The sequence below is a fragment of the Microtus oregoni genome, unplaced genomic scaffold, assembly GCF_018167655.1.
Source record: "Microtus oregoni isolate MIOR12 unplaced genomic scaffold, Mior012 000007F_ref0000211, whole genome shotgun sequence".
Lineage (NCBI taxonomy): Eukaryota > Metazoa > Chordata > Mammalia > Rodentia > Cricetidae > Microtus > Microtus oregoni.
In genome coordinates this window covers 8,224,219-8,241,428 of record NW_024543066.1, presented here as the reverse complement: position 1 = coordinate 8,241,428, position 17,210 = coordinate 8,224,219, and the positions used below count along the sequence as shown (strand labels likewise).

At 37.0% G+C, this 17,210-nt stretch overlaps 1 protein-coding gene across 1 annotated transcript in view; it reads left to right on the top strand.

The window, feature by feature from the left end:
• The window catches only part of Ctnna3 (catenin alpha 3), a 1,347,523-nt gene that overhangs the window by 1,204,769 nt on the left and 125,544 nt on the right, over window positions 1-17,210 (top strand). The window contains exon 14 of the mRNA XM_041655198.1: window positions 4,102-4,194. Within this exon, the coding sequence (XP_041511132.1) occupies window positions 4,102-4,194 (93 nt within the window). The remainder of the gene's footprint in view (window positions 1-4,101; window positions 4,195-17,210) is intronic.

Below are 17,210 nucleotides of genomic sequence, written 5' to 3'. Positions count from 1 at the left end.
AGACAATGCTGAAAGATAATAAAATTCCTTCCTGAGGAAGAAATTTGTCTGTCTGTCGGTCTGTCCATAAATCATCTACCCATGTATGTATCTATAGTTTATTCTGCCCCTGAAGTTTTAGTGCCTACTCTATGCTTCCTTATTACCTAAAACAAAATTCCCAGGAGGCATGTCTTCAAGTGTCATACCTGAGTATTTGTTCCCTTTTACATAACTGAAGTAATATCTAAGAAAAATAAAGACTGCTTATAATCATAGATGATATTGGCAAGTCAGACTTTCCTGTTTACTGAATCATATTTTAGTATGTGTTTATTGAGTCTCTATTATTATTAGGTAGTTAGCTTACTTCAAGTCACTTTGGGGCTGCCTGAGGAAGGCCTTTTAATAAGCAAATTCTGAGAGGAAAGCATGGGATGAATTGGGTTCTGATATAAGAAACAACTAATTAATACCTAGAACCTTTAAAAATTCCTGGGACAAGTTGAACTGTCCTTGTTTTGTTCAGATTCAGACACAGTCCACTTTAAAAAGGCAACTCATCCCCACTATCCCTTAGAGGGCATTCTAGGGTGAACCCTTTCCAAAGTCATGTAAGAAGGTCATATTAATTTTAAAAAAACTAAACTTTAATTAAAAATCCCTGTCACTTGCTTCATAAGGAAAACATTATATACAGAATTATATTAAATTCTGTTTAACACACTCATAATATGTAGGTGTAATTATACAAATATAACTACAAATGTTCAGTAACCACCCTATCCACTGAACATGCTATTTGGGGATTCTGAAGTAAGAGGCATTTAGTGGGCTCTCTAAGGTCACAGTCTGAAAATAAATTTGGATCAAATTGGAAGCATCAAAGTTTGTGTAAAATTTTGTGAAAAATACATAGGAATTAGATAGTACAGGAAGAAGGAAATAACAGAGAAACAATCATATTATACCACACCTTTGTCTGCTGATTTATTCCTGGCAGAACCCGTAGTACAATTGAGCTGCATAATACCTTTTGACATAGGTAATAGTACCTAGAATCTGATCTGAGGAAAGGAAAAGTTTAAAAGTTTCACAGGATGTACAGTGTCCCTCACGGGGTGGCCAGAATTCAAATTCAGGTTTGCATTATTCAAAGTTATTGGGTTTTTGAGCTCTGCAGAATTACCATTACGATAGTTCAGTCTACCATCACAAGAGTGATAATTGACTGGAGACACATGTACTTTCCCACGTTGGTAGTTAGTTTTAAATGTCAAGCCAACACAAACTAAAATCATTTTAAAAGAGAGTCTTGATGGGGAATTATTTATATCAGCTTGGCTCATGGGATGTATATGGAGGAAAATTTTGTCCATGGATGTAGGAAGACAGCACCCATTCCCTAGGAAGGAGGTCCCGGACTGCAGAAAGGAGTACAAAGGTTGCTGAAAGCGAGCAGGTCAGGATGCATTTATTATGTGTCTGCCTTGGTCAAAGGATGTGATGTTTTTTACTTGGGTTCCTACCTTTATTTGCCCAAAATGAAGGATTGTAACTTGGGATGTTTAAGCCAAACAAGTGCTTTTTTCTCCTCTCTGTTGCTTTTGGTTGAGGTATTTTATCAGAAATGAAACTAGAATACTCCCTAAGCCTGTGTTCTACCACTGAGCATACCACCAGCCTCTAATTTTTTAGCTTTCTGAAGTCAATAGTTGAACTCTATTTTGTGAGATGATTATATATTGTATCCTATTTTATTCTTTCTATTCTTTCCTTTCAGAGCTGAAAAAGTTAATAGTTGCATCCCTGAAAATGATTAAGAAACTCTTCTTTCTTAGCTTCCATTTAATTTAAATTGTTACATTATATTCTTAACTTTTTTTTTTTTGCGCTGCCTTCTAACCTCTTGCATTCCAGAATGTGGAATTGTGTCAGCAAGTTTTTTGAACACTCTCCCACTGATTTTGCTCATGAAGAAAACAGGTCAATTTTGGTGGCTTTGCAAGAAAAATATTAGTTCCATGTTACATAAAAAGAAAGTACGGAAGTATGTGGGTGTAATTGGTAGGCTTATCTTTTCCAGCAACAAAAATGGTCCTTGAGATTTCTGAAAGCAGTTACAGTTTTAGTTGGTTTGCCTTATTTGGGGTTTGATTAAATATTGGAATGAATGATGAATCTATGTAGCAGTATGATGATGCAACCCAGGTAATAAACAAAACACACTAACAGATCGCAATAGAGGCATCAGTCTTCAAGTAAAAACAACAACATAAAAAAGGGGAATTGCTCAGCAAAAAATATATTCATATATCCAAAGACTTGGTGGCTATATCAAGGAGAGAGATAGAAAATGTGTTTTCTCAAAACTCCTGTGTGACTACACAAAATGGCCAAGAGTGAAATGTGTGGTTTTTTTTTAATAGAAGTTGCATGGTGTTGAACTCAGGCTATTAATACCTGGAAAGAGAGAATCAGTTGTTCCATGATCATTGTTACTCATAGCTGCAAAAGATCATTGGAGAGATAACAAAAGACAAACACACTGGAGGCCTCAGTGAGAGGGGAATATTAATATCTGCTAGCAGTCAGATGCAATCCATATAACGGATGCTGCAGGGAAGCAATGGGGGTTGCTCATTGCAAGTGTTTGAGAACAAAAGATGCATGAGACGATAAATTGCCTAGAGCCAATAGTGGATAAGAAATTGGTACTTTGCTCCATTATATGAACTAATAAGCACCTGTGCCATCTTTATATTGGTATCAAAGGAAGGAAGACACTGGGCAATCAGAAAAAAATGTCCCAAATAAGGTATAATAAACAAAGTTTAAGGAAAATCAGAATTGGTCTAAAGAGGCTTGTCTTCAGTAGCCATGTCTACAGAACAGACTGGGTTTTACTTCATTTTGAATGATTTTGGTATAAAACTATTTTTTTCCTAGATTTGTCACTAGAATTCTGTATGAAAGACATCATAGTATAAGGTTGTGACTGTGTAAAATGAAACATACATTCATGATTCATATGCATTTTTATCTGTATTTGAAGTAATGACAGCAGTTACCTTTAAATTCTTATTTTGCTAAGTGCAATCACCTGATTCTTTCCTACCACAGTGGGGCATTCAATATTTAGCTGCCAAGTTGAAAACAAATAAAGAGCTAAAGTGTGATGAGCTATGACATGGACAAGTTGAGGACATGAAGCAAACCATCTCAGTTATCCAATTCTATCTACAGATTCCCCAAGCAAGATATGTCTCAACTGATGCTGAAAAAAGAGGATGCACATTGGCTAATTATTGATAATACACAGAGAAATTTAAGTTATGTTATTGTTCATGTGAGTTCCTAGAAAATGTAGTTTCTTGATCGGTGTGGTGGCATCTGATAGTTTATTGACCTATGAAATTTGTCTGACTTATTAACACTAAGCAACTTGGTTCAAAGTAACCATATAGTGGCTAGGCAAATTGCTTTGCACTGACTGAAAATCTTCTGTCTGATCTCTAATTGTCCTTCTACTCTACATTTATTTGAATATCATTTATATGTAATAAGGTTCTTCATTTTCAAAGCAAAAACAACATTTTGAGTGTATTATATGGTCTACATGTGCTCATCAATTTCTTATTTTAGAATTGCCAGCATCCCAAAGAGAAAGTATGTATTCATTTAACAGTCCTTGCATCTTTCTCCCACAAAATACTAGTCAAATTGGTTTCCAATAGATTTTCATGTTTCAATAATTTCATGTCACAGTCTATGTATTCTTTATAATAGCATCTTCACATAGCATGATATAATCAAGCTTCATTTACTGTGTAACATGAATAACTATTTGACCTCTCTTTATGCAAAAATTATATTCTACTGTGTGGCTGGACAAGTATCTGTATATGCATTCTTAAATAGAGTTGTTTCCCCTTTATCTATTATGATACTGGTGTGAAAACATTGAACTTTATATGAATTACTGCCTCTCTCATGTACATAGCTGGGGTTGGATTTCAAGATGATATCTCGACTCAATAGTCACCTTTCTGAGGTCCTGCAGACTCTTTTCAAAGTGACAGCAGCATTTTATAGCCTCTGTGCTTTGCTTTCTTTTTACAGACTCCAGAGGAACTAGAGGATGTTTCTGACCTTGAAGAAGATCATGAGGTCCGGAGCCACACCAGCATTCAGACAGAAGGGAAAACTGACCGAGTAAGTTCCCTATAGAGGAACCTCTGTGCGCTGTGAGTGGTCCCTGTCAAAAGTCTCTCATACATCAGACACTTGGATCTAGATTTGATTTTCTGAAGCACAGAGAGGAAGGCCTCAGGCTATGGGTATATCAAGCTAAAAGGATATTTTCAGTTTTGAGAAATCACAGTGAGGGCTCTAATTTTTGGTAAGGAATTATTCCAAACTGCTTTTGATAATATAAAAATCCTGACTATGAAAGTGAAGTTCATGCATGTTTGTTGAGTGTAAGGAACAAGATCCAGGATTTTGTAAATATACTCTGAAATAATAGGAATCAAAATTTCTTACTGAGTCAGTAATGGGAACTTTTCTTCTTTTTTAGAGCCCTCAAAACATAGAGGTACCTCCCTCAAAGCGTACACACACACCCACACACACATATACACATACAAACTAAAAAGTTATTTTTTTTTAATTTTGTAGTAAGATAGGTCCATGTTTCTCTTTCACCTGAGTACATTGTTCTGAAAATAGACACCATTATTTTGTATAGCCATAAAGTAGTTGGTAATGTATGGGATGGAGGCTCCATTTTGAGATTCAGGTTTCTACTGACTACTTGACTTGCCAATCCTCTTGAAGTTGATTCCTGCCAGGAACTGTCTAGAACACATAGTATCTAGGTGTAAGTTTCTTCAGATTTGGCCGCTACCATTGTTCAGAGATGGAGTCATGAAAGTAGCCATAGAAATGTGTTTTGATGAAGGTAAACTCTGCTCCAGTAGCTGGTAGAGTATAGTTGTGTCACTAGAATCAAAGTAAGTCTGAAGGCCAACAAGCCATCGAGAGAAGGAATTTTAATGAACACAAAGGGAATATTTCGCATTTGGATGAATGTGGATGTTTTTACATTCAGGTATTACAAAAATAGACAATGAATCCTTGGTTTAGAGCCTTAGCATGAATAAATTTTGTATTTCTTCATGTATAAAATGAAGATTAGATCAGATATTTTCATGTTTCCCTAGTAACTTCAAATAATATGACACATGGTAGAGGGTTTTATAAACCTTAAAGCTGCATATGACAAGGTAAATCTTATCTTATTTTGATGTTTACTTATGTCTATTCTGTTCTGGTTGCCAGCTAGATGGCCCTGTTGATCTTCTTCCTGGACCTTTTATGGGTCTTTCCTAGGAATGTTAGAAATGTTTATAGTCTTAAGACCGTCCAGAAATTTCCTAGGATTGCGAATTTTCTTCCCTCTCCAGAGTTCCATAGCAACCTGTGTTCTCTTAAGGGATTCTGTGTGACAACCTCACCACTAACAGCAACAAGACAGACCACTGGCTATCACATGTGCTGGGAGAAAAATTATAGTTCACCTAACTAATACCTCTGCTCCTTTAGTTTTTCACTATGTATATCCCAAGCGACTCAGATGTCTTCCCTGTCTCCCCTTGATCCTTGCCTATACTTACAATGTGAAATTCTAGAAGATGCTTTAGAAGATCATTGTGAATCACATATATCTACCTCCAATCCTTTGTGTTGGGTATTGACAGTCTTCAGTTTTACTCATCACTAACACATTCTCTTCTTTTTGTTGATTGGAAATTCTTAAGGATAGTCCAGTGGGTACCCTTTGGGACTGAACTTAAAAGTTCACAGTAATGAATAGCTTGATAATATTTCTTTGGATCAAACAACTCTCATTTCTTTCCTGACTATTCTCCTTCAGCTAATGGAACTATTGCCAAAATCTAGTCCCCAACTCAACTGCCTTCTATTGCCATGTTCTGCTTTGGTGGGTGTTCAGGTACAAGAAACAGTAACTTTGCATTCAGTTTTCTTAAATCTCATATTAACTTTGTAAGATTTTGATAATATCATCTCAGCTTTACTAAAATTAATGAGGCTCAGACTAACATAACTGTTTTAGTTATTTGAATGCTGTGAAAAGAAATCATGACTGAGACAATTTTAATAAGGAGAGCATTTAATTGGGGATTTGATTACAGTTTCTGAGGGTGAGTCTATGATGATGATGGTAGGAAGAAGACAGACATGATGCTGGAGCTGACGTTGAGAACTTTACATCCTGATTGACAGGCAAGAGGAAGAGAGTGTGAGACTGAGTCTGGCATGAAATTTTGAAGCATCAAAGCCCACCCTTAGTGACACACTTCCTCCAATGAGATCATACCTACTAACCCTCCTAACCCTTCCCAAACAGTTCTATTCTCTGACGACCAAGCATTCGAATTTATGGGCCCATGTGAGCCATTTTCATTCAAATCACATTCTACTCCTCGATCTATATAGGTTTATAAGTGTATTACAACTCACACTGCATCTAGTTGAACTTCAGAAGTTCCCAAAATCTTTCACAATCTCAACACTGTTTACAAGTCCAAAATCCAATGTCTCTTCTGAGACACAAGGCTATCTCTTAACCATAACCTCCTGTAAAAGTAAAAGCAAAAAGCAAATCACACACTTCCAACATATGATGGCACAATATATACATTAGTGTTCCTTGTATGATGAAGGTCTCAACATTTTTCTGCTTCTTGTATTTTACATACTCTGTTATATTGGACATGCACTAGAACAAATTTGCATTTGCACTACTTATGCATTGAGTGACATTTATTATCATTTTATTTCCTAAGTTTCACTCCTAGTAGCTTTGGCTCAGCATCATCTGTTATAGCTGTCATCAGCTATAAATGCCATTGGGTATTGTAAAGGTCTGCAACTAAAAATAATGATTCAGAGTCTGTAGACAATGTGGGACAAATATTAAATGACCAATAGTGCATTCTTCACGAAGTGGCAATTGGAGAGCCAAGAAAACGTGATTATCTCAATATAGAACATGGGGATTCACGTTCAGCATCCATCTGGTGAAGTCCAATCACTCAGTCTCCTGTGGTAGATTGCTTACCCTTGATAGATGAGTTTTAGGGAAATAGAGTAGGAAACCAGGAGACTTTGTAGGGAGTAAAACTCAAATCTCCCAGCATGGAACTCACAAGAAGAGAGGCAGTTATGTTGCTTACAACCTCTTATTGTGCTGACTTTTTGTTTTGTTTCAATAATAGAAAGAAGAGAAATCTAATTTCTCATCTACTTCCCTGATTTATCTTCTGCCACAGGGACAGCAGGGGCAGCTGAGGCTCAGCAAATTGTCTCAGCATTAATAAGAGAGCAACTGAGAGAATGCTCCTCAAACCTTCTCAGGGGACGACTATGTATTTAGAGGTGTTTGATAAAGTGAATTGAGAGAATGTAGGGATTAGAATGCATGGAGAAGTGATTCAGCTTCTAGAAATGCTGATAATGTAAATGAAAAGAATAAGGTATTTATAGTAACAAAAGAATAAGTTCAAGTCTTTGCTTTATTATTTACAACAATAGGCTTAAAATGTCTACTTCTTGTAGTAATATGAGCGGCGGGGCTGTGTCCCCAGCACCCCGGCTGCCCACATGGCTAGCTTATGCCCCGAAATAACATCACACAAACTGTATTCTTTTAGACACTGCTTGGCCCTTTAGCTCTAGCCCTTACAGGCTAATTCTCACATCCCGATCAACCCATCTCTAATAATCTGTGAGCACCGGTCTTACCGGGAAATGTTCAGCATGTCTAACCTGGCGGCTTGCTTCATTGCGTGCATCTTCCTGGGAGCGGGGCATGGCGTCTCTCTGAGGCGTCTGCTCCCAAGAGGAGAGCTGCTGAGTCTGAGCTCACTTCCTCTTCCTCCCAGCGTTCTGTTCTGTTTACTCCTCCCACCTATCTTCTAACCAATAAAATGGGCCAAGGCAGTTCCTTTATTAGCCAATGACCTTCCTCCATCAACTTCTGATTCTGGTTTTCTCATCTATAAAATTCTAACAGTATCTATTTTGTGAGTTTTCAAGGATAAATTATATATGTGAGAAATTAATTCAATTCTTGGCACAGAGAGTATATTCTATCAATGTTTATTTTTTGGTATTCTGGTATTGTAAGACTAAATAATCTTCCATAATTTTACTTCTTAGAGTTTCATTGCCTCATAGATGAACATAGTTCATAAATTTTAAATGGACATTTCAGATATAAACAACTCATAAATTTTACATTATATGTGCTCACTATTACTCCTTCCTACAAGGGAGTTTCATTACCATTTTTTCTTCCCATCCATTTGGTGTATACCACCATCTCATTAGCAACCACGTTGTCGTCTTGATTCTCATGCCTACTTTATTGGTGTTAGCGTTTCATCACTGTGTTTAAGTAATCATTATTTTACTTACTACTGCCCCCAAGTTGGAAGAGCAGCAATGTTGGCAATTTGAACACTTTGCTACAAATACTCTATTTTGTTACTTGATATCCATCAATTTAATTTATACATTAAACTTTATAATAAGATCTGTGCATAAAGAAAATACGTATGAATATTAAATTTGATACCATGTATAGCTTCAGGCATCCATTAAAACATTTATCCCCTAGTTAGTGATGTACAGCAGGACACTTGTTTCATGGTACTGAAAATTTTTAACATTCTAAATATTCCATTACCAAAAGTCTTTTGAAGTGTTTTGCTCCTTTCTTTGTTTATTTGAAAAGAGTAAGAAGTAAGGAGACACTTCAAGAGTTTAAAAGGAATTTGGCTTTGATATAATTTCCAATGACACAGAATAGTTATGGCTGTATAGGATCTAAAACAGAGACTTTTAGTCAACTCCTTAACGTTGAGTAAATCAGAGAAAATTATCCAAGTATTGTCAAGTACTTGCTTTTTTTAAGTCCTGTCATCTGGGAATTTTTCTTCTTCGCAGCATTTTGGTAGCTTGACAACTCATGGATTATGTCTCCATTAGAGGTTTCAACCACTTTTGCAAGGTTGCATTTACAAAAAGGAGGATTCATAACTATATATTACAAAAGTGGTTGAGACCCCTGATGGAGACAGGAAAGTCTCATGTTGGTGTTCTCAAACACCTCAAAGTTGCACAGAAGTTGAATTCCTATATTTTGTGATATACTGGTTAAGGAAAAGAGACAGGGAATCTCATCCTGGCACTTCAGAGAGTTTTCCAAGGAAACATTTAAAAATGACAATTTTCTTCATTTAGCCCAGGAAGTGCCCAGTGTTTCTTTCCTCCACCCACACAGCTTGGAAGCCAGTAGAGCTTTAAGTCTACTGTCTCCTACAATTATGCCAGACCCTGTCTGTTTACGATTAAAGAGTGGTAAAAAGGAGACTCATTCACAAGTACTTAATGAGGCCAAAAGTTTGTTTGGAGGTATCTGAAGCTGTCGCCTCTAATTGATAGAATCGTTTGTGTGCGTGAACGAAATGAAGCACATTTTTAATTTCAGCCACTGTTTGCTCATCTTTCGGCATGAAGTTCTGCCACTTTAAAAAGGGCTCCCAAGCCTTATATATTGCAACAGCCTTTATTTGTGAGCTCATCACTTATTTAATATTTATGCATGAATATATTGTAGCTTATAAACCTACTCTGCTTTAAAAAAAATGTCTTTGCTGCCATTGAATCCATATAAGCTCTATAAATAGAAACAAATTAGGAGAGAAATGAGAACAGTTGCCTAGGTTACTGGACACAACCTCAAAATGTCAACAGCAGCAAATGAACTGGAGCATATCAAATCTTAAAATGATTCTTGGTGGGTTAAAAAAAAAAAACACAACTACCGATGTTCACTGCAAGTTCGTGGTGATACTAATAACCACCTCATTATTGCTTGTCTACAGGCAGTTAGCCGAATGTCCTCTGCTATGAGAGTGTGAAAAACCTGCCACAGATAGGTGGTTTGCTTAAAATCAAGAATGGAATGGTTTTTATAAGCCCTATTTATTATCAGAATATGCTTCCAATACAAATTACCATATAGCATATGAAGAGATGTGACCTCATTACCTGTTTCATGATATAATTTGAGCTGGGTTATTATGAAAAATAGTGCAAGGAGACCTGGGTAAAATTGCATGATGCAGCAGTCCTTCTACAGAAGGTTGTGACTTCTGATCATCAGTTTCTTTCATTTCAGTTTTGCTTTTATCAATCACTCTGCTACTTTCTGTCTTCAGTCAAGAGACTGTGTACGTGTGTGTGTGTGTGTGTGTGTGTGTGTGTGTGTGTTTGTACAGTTGTGTGTGAGGTTCAGTGGCAACCACCTCAGGTGTCATCTAACTTTAACTTTAGAGACAGGCTGTAGTATTAACCTTGAGTTTACTCAGACGATTTGGCCGACTGAGTACCTCCTGCCTCCACCTCCCCAACACGGGGATCTCAAGTGGACACCACACGAGCCAGTTTTCTTGTGAGTCAAGAGAATCAAACGTAGGCCCTTATGTTTGCAAGGCAAGCACTTACGGACCTAGGTATTTCATCAAGCCCTTGTCTGAAGGTTATGAACAACAAGTTCCTTCAAAGCTCTGTTCTAGGCCCCAAGGTTCCCCAGTCCTCCTCATCTTTCTTAGACATTCTCCCATAGTATCAAGATTTGTTATTTCATTAGCTCACAGTGCCTAGTGCGGTCCTCTCTCCTAGGCTCTGTCTGCACATAGACACAGGCTTGGCTCTTCCCTCTAAGAGATGGCTCATTGGCATGTGTGACATTGTTTTGAAGGTTACATGCTTCAATCTACCTCAATAAGCTGCTCCAAATGTGTACTCTTGTGGCAATTTTAAAAGTTCAGCAAATGTAGTTCAAAATCTAAGAGTAACTTTGTAGTCCTTCCATAACTTCCCAAAAAAACGCATTCTGCTTCTCCTATTTTCTTTAGAATGTTCTAGATTTATCTATTATTTCCATAATGCCTGCTATTAAGGATGTACATTCATAAAGATTTTGACCTACGTTGCTGTCTGTGATGGGCAACCAAAGTCAGAATGTAGTCTGTGTTCATTTTTGCTTAAAAACAAAAGATCACAAATGGGCTGAAGATTTTCCAGAGGTTAAATTATAGGAATTGAAAGTCATTAACCTTGCTAATTATTTTGACTACCAGCAATAGTTAATTTCTTTTGTGGTGAATTCTCTTTCCATGATGAAATATGCCTTCTGAAGGTAGGCTCCTCATCTTCGGGGGAAACAGGAGAGAACCTAGCTTGACTGGATTTCAAATGAACAATTTGGTAAGAATTATAGAAAAAACCATTTATAGGCTATAAAATGGGCAAGATGCTTTCAAAAATATTTGTTTCTTAAAGAGGCAAAGAAATAATTTACTGTTCAAATGTTACAAAGCAAGTGTTCTAACAAAGGGGATGATAGAGAGTCCTGGAGTCCAGTGAGGAATTACTGAAAGTTCATTCATACTCAGGGGAGCATTAAGGACATTCTGGTCACCTCTTTAGTTCAGCAACTGGCATTTATCACCTGCATTCCTGCATCAGGTTCTGACATTGTCTTGTTCTTTTATTTTTATCTCCCATTCTCTACCTTAAACCAACATGATTTTTACAAAGAGATCTAATATTTACCACTGTGGTAGTTTGAATGTAATTGGCCCACATCATCTCATAGGGAGTGGCACTATTAGGAGGTGTGGCTTTGTTAGAGGATGTGTATCACTGCAAGTGTGGGCTCTGAGGTTTCCTATTCTCAGGATACCAACCATATCTCAGTAAACTTCCTGTTGCCTGCAAGATATAGGACTCACAGCTATCACCCCAGCAACACATCTGCTTACACCCACCATGCTCCCTGTTATGATAATAATTGACTGAACCTCTGAAACCGTGAGACACCCCTTTCTTTATAAGAGTTTCTGTGATCATGGTGTTACTTCACAGCAGCAAAAGCCCAAAACAACCACCATACTTAGAAAAACTGAATCTGGGTCTGAGTGTCATTTTTGTTGTTAACATTAAATTCAGTCCATCACTGCCCTGGGTGAGAGAGCTTTAGATATTGTTCCTGCTTCTACACTCCACATGTTGGTTTCTTTCCAGAACCCCCTCATTTTACCTCAGTTATTTAGGCATTTGACTTCCTCTCAAACATTTCTCTACCTTTGAGGGTCATGCTTCCTCAGCACCCATTCTCTTCCCATCAGTAACTAATAATTCTTCAATAGGGTTGTATATAGGCCCAGCATTTGAGGAATCTCATATCTAAGGGGTCTCTTTCAACCATGCAACATAAATATTTTCATGTCCCATCATCACATTCATTGTTAGTGTAGAATTTTTCAGACTGAAGTTTGGACTCTGAGTTAATAATTTGGAGTTTGATTCCCTAAGCTATTAATCTAAGAAATCACACTGGTCTGAGTTCTCTCACATTTAGAGTGTTAGGCTATGGTGTGGTACGCATCTATCTTGTGATCTATGAAGACTGATATACTGGCTTGAATGGCCCCCATTTGTGCTAAGCAGGTGGTTCTTTTTTGGAAGGTTCTGGAATACCTTTAGGAGGTAGAGTACTGCTGGAGGAATTGGGTAACGGGGACAGGCTTTAAGATTACTTAAGAATCCTACTTCCTGTCTGCTCTTTGTCTCTTGGCTGAAGGCAGAAAGTTGCAGATTCCAGCCACACATGTTTTGACCGCTATGATAGACTTTATTAACTCACCTGGAAATCAAAATGGTCTTTCCCATTCTGAGCTGTTTCTTAACAGGCATTTGGCCACAACCACAAGAAAAATTGCACACAGCTGGTAAGGAAAAGTTCCTGGGGTGTCTTGTTTCCAAGGAACTCCCATTTCCAGTTCCACACTGCAAGCAGGTCTTTCTTCCTAACAGTTTACATGAGACTGATAAATCTCATTTTACATTGCTAGGACACTACTCTAAAGTAAAGAGTGACTGGTGGCAACTTCTGCCAGGGAACACTGACAGTAACTACTCTGCCACTTGGCCAAACCCTTCAGGTGCCTTCTTATTCCTCGCTATGTAAGACACACAAATCTGCAGCATTATTTCTTCAATTGTAAAATAGTTAAGTCTTTACACACATAGGGATCCAATGCAGTGTTTTCATGTATACATTTACAGAGTGGGATGATTAACTCTATTTTTTTAACAGACCTGTCACTCAGTATTTATTTTTGTGTGTATTTTAAAAATATTTTCTTGACAATTTTGAAATACAAAGTGCTTAATTTAAGTACAAACTATTCTACACACACACACACACACACACACACACACACACACACACGGTTATAGTTACTTTCTAATTGAAACTTTTCTTTGGTCAGTATCATCTTCCCTGTTCTCACCCACTGATCCTCCACACCAATAGTGAAGAGTGTTTGTTTCTGGGAGAGCTCCTCTTTTAGACTTTACATTAAATCAGGATTATGTGGAATTTCTGTACTAGTTTATTTTGCTGTGGTCAATTTTATTTCAGGTGACAGAATTTACGTCTTTTAAATAGCATTCCATTGTATAAGTACAAATGTTGCATTTTCTTTAACCATTTATTTGGTAATGTACACTTGATCTCATCCCTCTGGATTTATAGAAAATGGTACGAGTAAACGTGGAAAAGTAGACAGCTCATGGGTAAATAGATTTTAATTATTATAGATGAATACTCAGAAGTGAAACTGATATATGACATATTAACACTGTTCTTAATTTACTGAGGAAATCCCTTATTGTTTTCTTTTATTGCTTACTTCCTTAGTTTAGAATCCACTTAATAGTACCTATGGGTTTTGTTCCTCACACTACCGCCAATATACTCTCAACTTTCTGATGGCTGTCATTCTAACAGGGTAAGGTGGTAGCTTAGCTTGTCAGAATTCAGTTGAGGGCCAAAAGTCATGAATTTTTTGGTACTTCTTGATATAAAATTTCCATGTACCTCTTGGCTACTTGTTTGTGTTCTCCTGGGAAATATTTAAGTCCTTCGAATTTTTTCTTTTGAGCTTTTTGTTCCTACAATTGTTAATCCTTTATCATATGTATTGTTGGCAAATATTTTCTTGCAAACTGTGAGCTGTCTCTTATTTTCTCCTTTGCTATGTGGAATCTTTTAACTTGCTGCAGTTTTTTTTTTTTATCTTTGTTGCCAGTGCTTTGATATTCATGCTTAAGAACCCTTTGCCCAAATCAATGTCTTGGATTACTTTTGCTTATTTATACTGGGACATTTATTTACATTTACATTTTGATGCATAGGAGTACATTGTACACAAATTTCAGAATTCATCCGAGTAATAAGAAGGGTTTTCTAGGGATCAAATGTCAATGTCATCTCTTAGGATACAGAGAGAAGCAAAGTGGCAGAGAAGGCAAGCAGATTTTATGACAGTCAGTAGAATAGGGGGTATTTAGGTGACATGGGCTATTCAGATTGATTTAAATTCTCTCTCCTGAGTCAGTTTTACTTATCTTTTTGCTAGTCCATTTAAATTTACCAGCTTAAAAAAATACTCTGGAATCTAGAGATGGCTCAGTGGTCAATATCACCAGATCACTGGCTACTTTTTCACAGGACCTAGAGTTTCTTCCCAGAACCTACGTGACAGCTCACAACATTTGTAACTCCAGTTGTATAGGATCTGACATCCTCTCCTGGTTCCCTGAGCACACGTGTGGTGTACATATACACATGTGTGCAAAACACATATACACTATATATGTATATATATATGTATATAATTGAATTAATATAAAATTGTATACCCTTACTGAATATTCAAAGGGCATATGTTAGTAAAGCCCTTATATGAAGAAAAGGTATGTTTTCTCTCCTTTAATAATAGCTGTTATTTTCCATTCAGACTGACTAAAATTACTTTTTATTAAAATTAAGAAGAGCACTAAAATTAATTGATCTAACATCTTGAAGTTTAGATACAAATTACTAAGCCATATCCTGGATGATAAAGTATTTGAATTGCAGAATAGCTTCAGCGATCCTGTGTGATAGCTTAGAACTCCCCATTAGAGCTCTGTTGCTTATCATTTCCTTGATAAGGGTTGAAAGCAAGACAAATATCAAGAGTCAGACAAGCACACCAGTGAGTTTTGCCTGTACAATCTGCAGAGACCCTGAGGTCATTCTGCGCTAGGGTTCAGCATCTCTGCACAAAGCACATCTGTGAGGAGGGACTTCTAACCATTCACGTGGTTGGCATAGCTGTTGGAATGGGGCCTGAATAGTGCATGGAATATTGAGCAGGATCTCTGGTCTCTACTCAGTAGAATACGATAGAGAGTATGTCAGTCACACTCTATGTGATAAAGACATCTCATGGGACTGTTAACTGAATTATGTCATGTTGTGGAGATGTTGGTAGCTCGTAAGTTTTTAGGTGATGAGGATTTTATCTTCCTTTTCATATTTTCCTTTTTGTAGATGTCTTTTACATTCTCCCGTGTGTAAGATAGAATGATTTGCAAACATATTGTGTATTCTACTCCAAAAAAATGAAAACCCAGAAAACACTGTTCATAGCCTGTGAAATCTCCTGCTTGGGAACCTTAGGCAAAAAAAAAAAAAAAAAAAAAAAATTACCATAGATTTTGTTTGTGCGGTGTTTGCACACAGGCTGTGTTTGAAACGGTGTGCATCTTTCTGAGAGCTTGCTCCAAGTAGCCTGGAGTTTTACTTTGGAGAGCCTAACGAATTGGAGACTTAGGTTTATTTCCCTTTGGTGCTCACCCGGAGACAAAGCTTCATCTGTGTGCTGTCTCCGCCTAAGTTAAACCTCTCATCAACTGCTGCTGCTTCTGTCGAGGAGCTCATTTCCAGTCCCTAAAGGGATTTCACTTGAGGAACTCTTGTCTGCTGCTAAGCACTGCTCTGGCCCAGATGTCTGCCTCTCTGAATTCACGTCCAGCAGACAGGAAGAATTATGTTTTGTTTATTTAATTTTCTCTCATGCTCTGGCCATATGGACAAATTTAGAGTACTGTTGTTGCTGTTGCTGTATGTTTTTCTTTCAGCCAAGTATTTTATTGTATCTCATATCCACAAAGGGATTTTTTTTAAGTGTTTTGAGTCTGAGGCAGTAACTGTGCCAGAAATTTGATGTAGATAGTTATTTTTCCAGATATGTGTGCAGATAGATTTCAAGAAAACTGTGGATACATAGATTTACAGAAGTTTGTATGTTCTGTGTAAAATAACAGCACAGTGGCAGGATGGCTACTGTATCCTCTATTCTCTTTGTCTATGAACGTTGCTAACATGTAATGAGCTAAAAATATATAGTCAGTTTTATATAGTGCTCAGGTAGTTTTGACAAGAGAAAAAGAGCCTGTGCATTTCAGTCAAGTTGTGATTATTTATAAATATTTTCAACCATGATTGATTGAATTTGCCCATATGGAACTCAAGGAATATGGAGAGCAGACTTTTGCATCTAGAATAACTTCACAGAAGTATAAAAACTGGAATTGAATTACCCACATGTCACATAGAGAGAGAGAGAGGTTCTTTAATTGAGATGTAATGGAGAAAGAAGTAAATTTTAGATTTTTATCAAGCCTTGGGACATTTCTTCAGACAATTATTGGTAGCATGAGTATTTATTGATAAGTATATATATATAGTATGCATATATATATAGTAACTCAGCACTTAAATTTGTATCTATGAAAACTGCTTGAACTGTCATAAAATACATAACAGTCTAGAGACTCTCATGTCCACTTTCATTTATCCTTGGACATTAAAACAAACATCACAGAAGATGATGTAGAATATTAGTCCGTGCTCTAAATCCACAGTGTTCCACCATTCGCTCATCATGTAGACAAGCGCTGATATTTTCTAGGTATATCTGAAGCATGCATCATGCAAATGAATGAGTGGCCCATTGTACAGCTAAACCCACAAATATTAACTAGGTTCTACCTGGTACCTTCCCAGTCATGATGCACCTTTTCTTTGTCTACCCGCTTCTTCCCCCCCCCCATATCCACTCATCATTTTTTTTTCTCTATCACAAGCATTACATTAATCACAATGAATAAAATAAAAAATCCACATTTCAAAATTAATATTTCTTTCCTGTCAGACAGTCCTTTTAAGTATTTTT